The sequence below is a fragment of the Cryptotermes secundus genome, unplaced genomic scaffold (assembly GCF_002891405.2).
Source record: "Cryptotermes secundus unplaced genomic scaffold, Csec_1.0 scaffold215, whole genome shotgun sequence".
Lineage (NCBI taxonomy): Eukaryota > Metazoa > Arthropoda > Insecta > Blattodea > Kalotermitidae > Cryptotermes > Cryptotermes secundus.
Window position 1 is genome coordinate 1,044,177 of NW_019743150.1, and position 13,174 is coordinate 1,057,350.

A 13,174-nucleotide genomic window follows, 5' to 3' on the forward strand; every position below is an offset into this window, starting at 1 on the left:
TGTTCCCGATGCTGGGCACGCAATATCCATCATGGCTCCCACATACTCCGAGTTTGAACCACTAGCCCGATTTCCACCAAATTTGGCATTAATGTCGTGCCACTCAAGACCATTCCAAAGCCATTATTTAAAATTTTTAGAATCAGTAATAAAAGTGCGATGAAGACACGAAGTCGTAAGGTAGGACACAGTTGTAGCAATAAACTTCGAGTACAAAACCCATATGCATCCAACTGCGCGCTTCCCTCCCCATTGAGGCTACAATGGGTGTCACTGAGCCATGTCAGGTGAAGTTAGATTAGGTTAGATTATTTTTCAAAAAGGTTTCAAATTCTCAAAATATTCCAAATGTTTTTTATAATTCCATTATTCGAAATAAACAGAGTTGTAAACTTTTAAAATAAGTGTAATATTTGAACATTCGACAACTGAAATTCATTTATGTTATAAGAAATACTTGACTTCATAGAAAAATTCTGAAATTCTGTAAACTTTAACAATTTTCTATATTCTCAAAACAAAAATTCACCACATACCGCACAACGCAAATGTCACTAGAATTCCGGCAGATCATTCACCTACATTTGCTTCTCTACATCTGTTCTACATATGGCAGCATAAATTTACGCTCAGTTGCAGATTTTCTTAATTTCACACTATCGGATGCACCTACTCATCCATAAATTCATTTGAAATTCCCACCGCCGCGTGAATACAGAGCATACAGAGTGATCAGTTGCATTAACAGTAAAAATAAACAACGATAGCATCCGCTGCCAACATCGAGGGACAACAAACGCAGCCAATTAACATGAGTTGTTATGAACTAAAGCGCTTCACTCGTAAGAACTGAAGAAAGCCAGGGTCGTTAAATACTTTCACCTATCTGCATACACTGTGGAATGAGTTTGTTTTAGTTGATTGTAGTTATTACAATTTTTGATTGAAAATTGTGGTTTCTTACGTTGGTCGAATATGGTGCTTTGCATTTGTGTTCTGTTTTCATACATAGGCGAAGTTGAGAACACGAGTTCTTAAACGAAAAAAGTTACTCATTTAGCAAAAGCAGTTCAGATTGAACCAGAATTATGACTGATAATGAAGAAATATTACGTATGTTACGTGCATAGATAAATTAATCTTTTCGTAAGAATAAATATATTGTTAATTGGTGATTGTTAAAGTAATATTGTCTTTATATTCTTATTTCAGCTGAAGAGGTGACCAAACAAGCTATTCGCCGGAAAGTGTGGCATTGTTTGGAAAAAAATGATTTAGCCCATTTTCCTCGGCCTGTCTACGGTCGGATTCCTAATTTCAAAGGTTCCCCAGAGGCAGCTCAGAAACTGTCAGAGCTTGATATTTTCAAAGGTGCATATACCATCAAAGTTACTCCAGACAAACCACAAGAAGCAGTGCGATTTCTTGTTCTAGAAGTGAGTGTTGTGGTTAATGGGAATTGTGTTAATTTTACAAATTTGTACTACTGAGAAAATAATTAAACCTTTCTTTTATTTAGGCAAGGAAAAACTTGTTGGTTCCAATTCCAAGCTTACGCTCAGGATTGCTTCTACATGTGGTACCTCCCTCAGATGCTTCAAAGCAAGAATTGAAGGTAGCAGCTACCCAGCAAGGTTCAGAACAGTGGGGTAAACCTGTTGGCCTTGATGCTAAAGTGAAAGTAGATCTCATTGTTTTAGGGTCTGTTGCTGTCTCAAAGGAAGGTAAATGAATGTAACTTCTTATGAAAATGCCATCACATAGAATTTTATATTCTGATAGGGAACGCTTAAATGAGTCATCTGTGTTGAAATGCCATGAGTCATTTTGAATGTCCCTAGGTGCCTTCTTAATCAACACAAATGTCTCTGTTCCCTTATCCCTGAGAAAGCCAAAACTTCAAGAAAGAAAAATGTCATGTTTTCTGCATGGTTTATGCCATAGCTCTACCAACATTCATTATCTTTTTTATTATAAACATCCTATCATTTGGTGTAAAGTACCAGGTGTTTACTGTGTCATGGAGTTCCAGCTGCATACTACTTGTATTCTCTATGATCAATGTGAATTTGGCCACTGTCCAGATGTCCAGCAACTTGGGGATATTTAGACAACTGTACTGTAGATACCGAGTATGATATTGCATATAATTATATTGTAATATAAAGCTGGGATGTAATTTAAAATTAACAAGCCATAGTGATCATGGTCTATAGGTACTACCACCCAAAACATTGATTCTTGCCAGGCAGGTAAAGCCCAAGATGGGCAAATGTGTGATCTGAAGTCATAAGCAAAAACATATTTGGTTTCATTTTCTCACGGACAGTTTGAGGTATACCTTAAGTAATTCCATTGTGTTTGGTACATTACTTATAATTGCAAGTGAAAATGCAACAGGTTAACACTTCAAATGTGTATATACAGTAAGCGTCACAATGAATATATTATGGAGCATGTGGACAAGTCCACAGGCCACATGCTGCTGATTGATGGCTCTCATATGACACGAAGCACAATTTTATCACAAGATTTACTAGTAAATTATGAGATTTTGACAATGTCATGTGTCATGTTTAGTACCTCACAGTAGTTTGTCCATATGTAAACAGTGTGAAGAGATCATGCATATGTTACAGTGAGTGTGGTTACTTCATTGCAGGATACAGAGTAGGGAAAGGGGAAGGCTATGCAGACCTTGAATTTGCAATGATGATGAAGATGGGGGCTGTAGACCAGAATACTGTTATTGCTGCAACTGTGCATGATTGCCAGGTACACATATACATCATTTTTTTCATGTCTTTCTTGATTTCCAAGGTTTTTTTCTATTGCTAGTGGGGTGGGACTAAGTCACTTGTACTGTGGCTGCTTCTGGCCTATTGTACCATCCCCAGATGATAGGTGATTGTGATTGTGGAGCAATTGGTGGAATGAAGATTGGCAGGGGAAACCGAAGCACTCGGAGAAAGCTTGCCCCAGCGCCACTTTGTCCACCACAAATTCCACTTGACCAGACCTGGGATCGAACCCGGGCCGCCACAGTGGGAAGCCAGCGACTAACCGCTTGATCTATGGTGCGGCCCATTTTCAAGGTTAGTAGCTGTATATATTTATCATTGCTTACATGTTAATTGGTGATGTAAGTAACTAAAAAATTTCTCACCCTGCTCTATGCCAAATTAGTGATGCCAACTGTTGTAGTTTATTTTTGAAAACAAGAGCAGGAGCCTAACATTGTGAACATGCTGTTGGAGGTGAATTAATAGGTCAGGTTTTGGGCCTTAGTTTTACATGTGAACTTCAGAGGTTGGCAGAGCTAACATGGCAAGCATGAAAGTGACTTAAAATTACCCGGTCACATGCTGTTATGTAACCACTCATATTTGAAGGAACTATACCAGCAATTTTGTGGAGATACTGTGGAAATGTGTGAACATAGTATAGTCATTAACAGCATCAAGATTCAAACCTGATACCTTGTGAACAGAACAGTGAACTACTTAATATTAGCACTAGTACCATATTCTCTGAGGAACTGGGATAGAGTAGTCGGTATAGGGACTGGCTACAGGCTGGACGCGTGAGAAGTTGAAGTTGAAGTCCCAGTAGGGTAAAAATTTTCCTCTTCTCCATGTTGTCCAGACTGGCTCAGGGGTCAATCCAATTTCCAATCCATTGGGTACCAGGGGCTCTTTCCCTGGGGTAAAGCGGCCGGGGCGTAAAGCTGACCACTCACCTCCAGTTAGTGCCGAGGTCAGGAAAATGTGGATCTATACATCCGCTCCCTCACATGCCTTCATGGCATAATGCTTGATTAGTTAAGCCCAGGGACAACTACCTTTTTTTACCTTTACCATGTTCTCTGTGTTAATTTGGTAATCATCAATTGCTGCAGAGGTTGACTGTATATCTCTAAACTAAGCAACATCTGGCAACTGTGGCTTACTGCAGTACTTCCATATAAGAAAATCTTTATTCCAGCATCGTTTTTTTTCTGGTTGAATAGCAGTAAAGATATTGGACGTATAGACTCACATCTGATGGATGTTGCTTCCTTATAAAATATACCTCAACAGAAAAGCCATGGAAATGAAAAGAAAAAGAAAAGAATTTTCTAAATTGTGAGTTTGGTGGTAGCAGTAATGTAAACTTAATGATCAGTGTTTTGGAAATATTCACAAATTGATGCAACACTCTATGGATATGCAAGTTTCAGTATTTGCCACATTCGCTAGATGTATGTTTTTTCCTATTGAATCGTATTTTTTACTGCCATACTTCATACAGCGCCCTTTTTGTTTATTAAAATAAAAATAAGATACTTCAGTTTACAGTGAGGTAAATGTGATATTTAAGATGTACTCACACAGTAGAGTAGTTGGTTGAGGCACTATACTACAAGCCGGAAGGTTGCAGATTCAAGTCCTGATGAGGTTGATTTTTTTCAATTGACCTAATCCTTCCAGCCACACTGTTGCCCAGGGTTCGACTAAGCCTCTGACAGAAATGAGTACCAGGAATCTTCCTCGTGGGCAAAGGACGGCCAGTGCGTAAGGCTGACAACCTCACTGCCATCTGAGAGCCGATTGTCTAGAAAATGTGGGAGCCTCGATGTCTCTCAACCCTATGGGCTTCCATGAACTGTTACAGGGATAGATTTACCTTTTAGCTCACTACTATGGTCTTAATTTCTGTGCCAGTACCAGGTTAATATTAGAGACTGGGCAATTCCAATTTCTGTGGTGTTGTTAGCTGTAATTAAAGTCTGGGCAAATATTGTAGTTCTGACACTGGATTAACATTTTATGATATGTATTTTGTTCCTTTTATTTATTTGAATAACCCTATTATTGCAGTGCATTTATATGGTTAGGTGTTCGAGACATTACCCTCACAACTGTTCAAGGAAAATGATGTACCTGTGGACTTCATTATAACTCCAACCCAAGTGATAGAAGTAAATCCACGGCTTCCCAGACCAAGTGGAATCAACTGGAGTCTACTCTCAGAGCGACGGCTGAATGATATACCCATTCTGCAGACTCTTCGAGACGCGGAGATGTGGTGAGCAGCATCTCAAGGTTATTTTAGAACCTTTACATGAGTAATGTGTCAGGTACAGAAGTTTCATGAACTTAAGAGCAGAACACTTTTGGTTACATAAAGAAATTGAGAAAATCTCATAGGCAAACAAAAAGACACGCTAAAAATAATAGGATATAAAATTGAATTTGGCATTTACGAGTATATATTGTCCTCCAATAAAGAGAAGGTGAGGCGAGTGATAGGTGGGACTGATCAACCTTGACTGTCCTGCTGTTCTTCAAGGCACTTTTGGTGTACCAATGGCAACTGCAAGAGTCATCCAGAAATTATGCTGATATTTTCAGCTTGCACAAAACATGTAGGCAGGCCATGGTATACCATATCCTGTTTTTAATTGGTGGTAGTACTCTTATTTTGATCCATTAATATTTCTATCCTTCTGGATTGCCCTGTGAAATATTTTATTTATTTTTCTCAATTATTTCTTCGCTACCTAAAGTTAGATGTTTGAGAGGGCCATAATGCCTCCATCAGGGTCAAAGAGTGAGATCAGCAATCAGCAAGAATCAGGTGTTTTTTTTTTTCTTTTCTTTTTTCTTTTTTGGGGGCTTACCCTTCAGCCCTGAAGATGGAGGCAGTATGGTCCTCAGAAACATTGGCCTTCTACTGGACTACATGGTGTTACATCCTAGTAAAAAAAGTAAGTAAAGATATATCTGTAACAGGCCATGGAAGCCCATAGGGTTGAGAGATGTTGAGGTTCCCACATTTTCTACACAGTTGGTTCATAGATGGCAGTAAGGTTGTCAGCCCTACATGCTGGCCACTCTTTACCCCCAAGAATATTCCAAGAATATTCTTGGTACTCATTTCTGTTAGAGGCTTAGTCAACCCCAGGGCCATAGTGCAGCTGGAAGGATTAGGTCAATTGAAAAATCCACCTCTGTGGGATTTGATCCCACGACCTTCCAAATTGTAGCATAGTGCCTCAACCAACTATGCTACTGTGTGCCACCTTACATCCTAGTAGACAGTACTAATAATACTATGCCATTGTACTATGAAGTAAAGAGAGCAGAACACTAATCAGTTTGCCTCCTTGTCTATAACCTTTTCTCAGCTAAAAAGTATGCGCTTTTGTGTTTATGCAGTGAAGGAAAAGACTGCACGTTGAAAGAAGTTGACTCCGATGTTGGAGAACATCCAAGGGCTAGTGGGCATGGTTACAGAAGAAATCGCTTCAGAAGACGTCATGGTATCCCTAAGTCACCTCAGTCAGAGAAGGGTGTTGAAGGGCCACAGCTATCTGTGATAGATGGAGAGGACATTCAGAATAAAAGGCCATTCCGTCGCCCTCGTCCCGCTGCTAGGAAGCAGACATCATCCACACCTAAACATGGATATGGCAAAGAAGTTAACAAGGATGAGGTATAATATTCCATTCACACCGGTTTATCAAAGTCTTCCTCAGTGGGCTAGTGGTAACATGCCCACCATTGGTTCGAGGATTCAAACCCAGGTGCGGTTGATAGATTTTAAGAACTATAAATATCCATAGCACAACTTCCTTTGGAAAGGAAGTGAAGCAGGGGTCCCATGTCATACATTCATGACATGTTAAAAATATAAGATGAATGAAGGTGAAACTAGATGCCATTTCTTGGTCACTGCAGTGATCTCTGGTGACAAAGAATGGGAACAGCTTGAAAGTACCCAACCCATCTGAAGTATGCTGGGTGACTGGATAATGTAATTTTCCTAAGTGATGTTCAGGTACAAAATGAGTTACAGATACACCAACCAGTCGAGGTTAAAAGTACAAATGACTTGATTGTCAAAGTGCGGCATTAGAAACTGACCAACATGTCTACCAGATATCTCCTTTTAACCATTCTATTTTTACCTTAATTTGGGTCCTTCCCCAAGTCAGTTTTCTCTACATTTAAAATAAAAGTATCTTTGCCCCTTTGGTAGCATCAATATGTGTAAGCATATAGGGGGTGTGGAAGTATGGTTTTGTGCATCATCACCTTGGCTGTGGATGAAAGTAAGTGATTGACTTGAACCCCCAGATTTTCCTTTTTATCCCTGGTACACTTTGAATGGGAGGCCTGGTGGACACAAGGACTAATCTGGACACAGTTCTGATGAAGGAGAAAAGTCCTGACCATACTCGGGATCAAACTTCAGTCCCATCTCATAGCCAGTTATATTAATTAATGAGCTGCCTATGTTGTATATAAAGATCCTGTTTTGTAGTACCTGCAACAGGATCAAGTAGGTTTCCCTCGGTTTCTCCTGGTCAGTGCCAGGATATTACTCTAAAATAGGTTCATTTATATCTCATCCAATGTGCACAATTTAAATAGTCTAATGAAATAATCCAAGACTCAGTTACTGAACACAAGTACAATTCATATTGCCCGAAGCTTACGTTACAGCAGACTTTCTGCATATGATTTGTAATTGTTTTGTTACCTTCTGTTCTCAAAGAATGTCACTGGAAACATCACAAAGAAGGAACAGCATCGACCAGCCCGTCCTCGACAGCGACCTGGAATCGAGTTCAGTCTGAAAGTTGGCAATATTGCATCAAATGTCCGTGTCCGTGACCTTAAGGCAGCTTTAGCAGAGAGAGGCATCAAACCCACTGATATCACATGGCGTGGACACAGGGGTTTTGCTTTCCTTCACTTTGCCAAAGCAGGAGGCTCGAGAAACACAGTATCATCAGCTCCCATAGCAGTCGACAGCATTGTGGCATCCCTTCAGGATCTCAGGGTTGGAACTGAAGGTGGAGAGGACTTTCTTAAGATTGAACCTGCAAAACCAATCACGAGAATTGAAGTGACTGATATTAGTTCAGTGTGAATAGTAGTTTGACCCTGTTCAGACTATCTTCCTTATTACATATGGTGTGCCAATGTTTAAAATCTGACAATTATTTAACCCTCTGCTGTAGCTTTCAAATCCATTCTTATACTTTGCTATCAGACCGTATCACTTCTCCATGCTGTCTCCCCATTTTTTTTTCTTTTAATTGTCTTTTGTACATTCTGTTTCAGTATGTTAGACATATCAGGGAACATTTAATTTTATTGCAAGGGGTTAAACCAACTGTAAGACCAGTTTTAACTAAAAATGTATTAAACAGTGAATGTATAAACCAATACTCAGTTTTCCTCGATTTCATGCAGAGGACATTTACGTACTGACCACTAGTTGTAAAGGAAGAAAACTATAAACTATTTTATACTATCTGTTATACATTTCATTCATGAGTAGTTACAGATTTAACCACTCAGTTATGCCTATTTTTAAATTATTACATTTTGTAAAGAATTCTGATGCACAGAGAGATCTATTTAAAAAGGTGTATGAGATGTTCTTAAATCACATTGGCACCAAGAGCAATGGTACTTGTACTGAACTGAATCAAGTTTTCTTGACAGTTTCTTGTAAAACAGAAGTGATACATAATGCTTCAGAAGTTATGTAAATTCCATATTTAATTTATTTTTGTATATGCCTGGCAAGTATCAGTAATGTAAAGTGTCATTAAAAAAAAGGAACTTAACAAAGGCAACTTTCAAATGTATACTATTGAAAGCAATCTGCATTACAGGAGAATGGAACTTGTAAAATGTAACTTAAATGTAGTTTTTGAAATTACATTTAAAATTAGCATAAACATTTTTATGAAGCTCTAGCTTGTTTATATTACAAAGTAACGAAGATAAATAAACTTTTTTTTTTCCTGTAAAGACTACGAAGATTTATTGTGTGTGTTGTCCTTTTCCTACTCTTCAAGACCCATTGTGGCTACATTTTAAACTAGAAAATGCCACCTAGAACATACTCATATTTCTGTCAATCATGAATTTCAAGTATGTGCAGTTTTTCATTTGTGTCCAGTTTTTCCAGCTTTGGTGTCTAGTTTCATGTATCTGCTGCTGTTTTAAATTTGTATATGCAAAGTGTGTGGTCTCCACACCAAGGAATTACCATCACTGGAGGCAGGAATGTGCTGACATCCTGTTTTCTCCACATGGTCATGTCTCAGGTGGCAGCATTTTTTAGAAGCAACCCCTGCAACTGATGTAGGGGTTCTGTATATGGTAAATGTGGTGTAGTTAGAGCTAGATATATGGGAGTTCCCCTATTCACAGAGTAATGTAAAGTCAGGTGTAAGTTCTTAACATCTGACTTCCCTCATATAATTTTTGTTTTCTTAACCGTGCTGTCCATATCAATATGTAATGTTGGTGATAGAATGATTAATGACTTATGGAGGATTTAGTTGTATGAGAATTGGCAGGGGAAACCGAAGTACTCGGACAAAACCTGAATCTGTGCCGCTGAGGCAGGAAGCTGCAACCAATCATCAATTGAGCTATTGCATGGCCCCTGCATTCAAGTGTTACAAATACGTCAGACCTCATTGTTTTCGTCCTATTTTCACAATATAAAAAAAAACAGTATGGAGACAATTCAGGAAAAGAGAAACACAGTGAAATAAAGTATTATGTAATTAGGCAAGTTTACATTATGAACTACATGTGCTATACGTGGCTAGTGTAGGAGTATGGGAGATGTAACATTTTCTTACATCTCACCTTGCTGTCCTTTACCATGTATGATGTGCACAATGGAACATTCTAGCTATAACAGACCAGTACAATTTATCACTCCCGAGATGAGAATGTAACATGTCTCAGTGGTGTTAGAAACCTTTTAGTTCAGGGCTGGAAATGGGTGTAGACAAGTAGATGCATTGACAATGGAACCCCATTTAAGGTCTCTTTGGAAAACAGTGGAATTGAGCACTAAATCAAGAAGGATCTTAAATGGAAGTTTTACACATTACTGCTGTCTTGGAATCATTTAAATTGGACATTAAATGAAGGTTCCACAGTACTTCATTCCACATATTTTTTAATGCTATTTTGGTTCCTTGAGACATCATAGCTGTCTGAAATTTGAGATTCTAATATCAATGAATATTAAGATTTCTTTATTTCAAATGTGACACTGTGTAGTTTGGTAGGATACCACCATCTCAGAGAAATGTTCTGTCTTCAGAATACTCTTCTCACATGAAAATGGAGGCTACAGGTTCCTCTGAAACATGATATGTTTCTACCATACTACATGGTACCATCCCAAAGTTCATTAATTTTAATCAAAAGCATCATTTCTAATGATACATGTGGGAATGAATTTCTGAATCTGTAATAAATTTCATTTGCAACATATGGTGATCATTTTCTGGGTTTTTTACTGACCTGGAGCATGTACCTATTTCTAAAAAGCCATCTCCACCCCTGAGTGTTCTCTTAGTGAAATCGTAATATAACATAAGACATAAGAACTGCTGAATCAAGAAGATTCATGGTCAGTTTGATATACAGAAGATTATTTTACTAGAAAATTTATTATTCTTGAATAAAAATCATATTTTCCCTTAGGTCACAGTATTGCTGATAACAGTTATAATTTTCCATAGGTATTGCTTCATTTCTTTTGTTCTGTTACCAAATATTCAGTTATATGGTTTGTGGTATAACAATAGTCATGAAAAGTTATGAAAATACATCATAATTCAGTACACATTGTAAATCTGCTTCCTTTTGGTCTAATTTGTAATACATTTAGGATAATTACCATTTTCTAGTCATATTACAAAAGGTACACTTAAAATATTATCTTTGCTCCCTTAAAATTTAATCAGCTTGACAGATACAAACATTAACATCAAAGCCTACCATTGGACATAATCCTGAGTCAGTTGAATCCAGTCCACACCTCCACATCTTATTACTTTAAGATCCAATTTAATATTATCTTCTCTTCTGTGCCTAAGCAGTCTCCTTGTTTCAAATTTACAGCCAAAATATATGCAATTATCAGTTTCTCCATGTGTGTTGCATGTTTCACTCATTTAATCCTTCTTAATTTAATCATCCTAACAGTATTAAGTTAAGAGTGTAAATTCTGAAGACTCTAATTATGTAATTTTCTCCATTAATTCCTCTCCCTTGGATCTGAATAGTCTCTGAACCTTTTGTTCTCACACATCTTCAGTCTATATTCTTCTACTGAGTGCCCAAAGAAGATGTAAAATATGGTTTCATATAACTTCTTAATCTTTAGGTTTTTACTCCAAAATTTGTAAAAATTCAAGCTCTGCAGTCCTTGAAATGTTGATCAATTTAATAATTAAATTTAAAATATTTATTCTGTATTTCAGCATCCTGTTGCAAATCTTTAACCACATGTCTGACAGTCCGTTGATAATGCAATAATTGTTTATTCACCATTTAACACTTGACGCAACATGATTCGGCCATAGATGGCCATCTTCAGGTGTTTCAATGCGTCCAACTGTTATACTGTTCTGAAGTGCCCTAAAATTGCGCTTTGCAGTCCACTTAAAATAACATAAATAATTACTTAAAATCCATTACATTTTTCGTAAAATCATATTCCACCTCATAACAGGTGTTGTCCTCTTGTTTAGAGTTATGTTTACTCCAGAAAGCTTTTTCAGCAACTTGTTTTTCTGTTCATTATCCGGTTCTTTTGCTACGTCTGCAAGAGAAGACAGCACCACACGCTGCTAGAGGGAACAACACACAAGCAAGGGGCATATTGCAGATTGCAGACATAGCAAAATAATGGGCTAATGAACAGGAAAACAAGCTGCTGAAACAAACTTTCTGGAATAAACACATAACTCTAAACAAGTGGACAACACCCGTTATGAGGTTGAATAGGTTTTTACGAAAAATTTTAATAGAAAATTTTAATGATTTTTAAGTAATTATTTATGTTATTTTAAGTGGACTGCAACGTGCGATTTTAGTGCACTTCAGAACAATGTAACAGTTGGACGCATTAAAACACCTGAAGATGGCCATCTATGGCTGAAACATGTTGTGTTAAGCGTTAAATAGTGAATAAACAGTTTTTGCATTATCAACGGACTATTAGACATTTGGTTAAAATATTTAACAGTTTTCAGGTTGGCCACATTTTTCTGGCCTTCATTGCCCATAAAGCATAACAGGAGCTGAATAAATGCACGCAAAGTCAGGAAATCTGTTCTCTTGAAACCTAACACAGGATCAGAGTATTTTACACTTAATTTAAAAGAAAACTACTAAGAACATGTTAATGTATTAATGAAGGCCCTGCACTCTTGTACAACACCTTTTGTGTGTTTTGCCCACATTACATGAAACTACATTACAGGTTTCAGTAAAATGCTCTATTATGTTGTCTGCATGCCTCTCTACCCTCCCGTATTCAAGATATGTTTATGATTTATTTTGTAAAACTATCAATACTTCAACACTTTTGCTGCTGTTCTTATAAAATGCATTGTTACTTAGTGTCACACGTAACAGATGTGCCACATTTTCTTTAACATGCCATAGTTTAGATTAGTTTAGTCTATGAAGTTGTGTGTGTATGTGTGCTATAGAATAGGACCCTCACACAGAACACAAGGTATCATTAGTATGCCTAGATACTCCTATTTATACAAAACATTTCTATTTACACTTTATGCACAAAAAGGAAAGATCCCAACTTCTTCAAATATCTAGCACAAAAGTTTATTGGTAATGAAACTCGACTTCAGAGGCTGGTTTCATAATGTTGGTACTACTGATGCTAATGAATTATACAGAGTCTGAAGATAACATATCATTCTTACCAAGTTTTTTGAACTAATTCAAAACTTAAAAATTACTCACGTTTGAAGATACCATAAGCATACTATCCTTCCTAAAATATTGAAAAGAGGCTAAAAATTAATGCTGTACTTATATTTCAGATTTAAGTTTGCCCTCCATGTGTATCAGCACTAAAATACACAGGCTAATACATAAATACGTAGGTCGTACCGAAAGTCATGAGCAACTTTTTTTGCATGCAACCTGGGAACAGCAGACGAAAGAGAGTATGGTGGTAGGTGGAACCAGCTGTTGTGTTAACCTTGAGTGTCTTGTGACATCAATAGCTTGCATTACATGACCAGCATCACTCCTAACAAAATGGCCAACAATGATATGTCGTTTTGCCAGCGTGCTGTCATCGAATTTCTTGTGAAAGAGGAAAT

General features: G+C 37.5%; 1 protein-coding gene across 3 annotated transcripts; it reads left to right on the forward strand.

Moving 5' to 3' along the window:
* The first annotated feature begins 749 nt into the window (after positions 1-749).
* LOC111873841 (methenyltetrahydrofolate synthase domain-containing protein) lies at positions 750-8,807 on the forward strand. Of its 3 annotated transcripts, none has more exons than XM_023868848.2 (7): positions 750-842; positions 1,213-1,436; positions 1,520-1,724; positions 2,663-2,775; positions 4,877-5,067; positions 6,201-6,477; positions 7,543-8,807. In XM_023868848.2, exons 1-7 carry the CDS (start codon positions 812-814, stop codon positions 7,918-7,920), a joined length of 1,419 nt encoding a protein of 472 aa, XP_023724616.1. In that variant the 5' UTR covers positions 750-811; the 3' UTR covers positions 7,921-8,807. The 3 variants fall into 3 exon arrangements, with proteins under 3 accessions (XP_023724616.1, XP_023724617.1, XP_023724618.1); XM_023868849.2 differs by having other exon boundaries at positions 758-1,113; XM_023868850.2 differs by having other exon boundaries at positions 758-906.
* Positions 8,808-13,174: the final 4,367 nt, after the last annotated feature.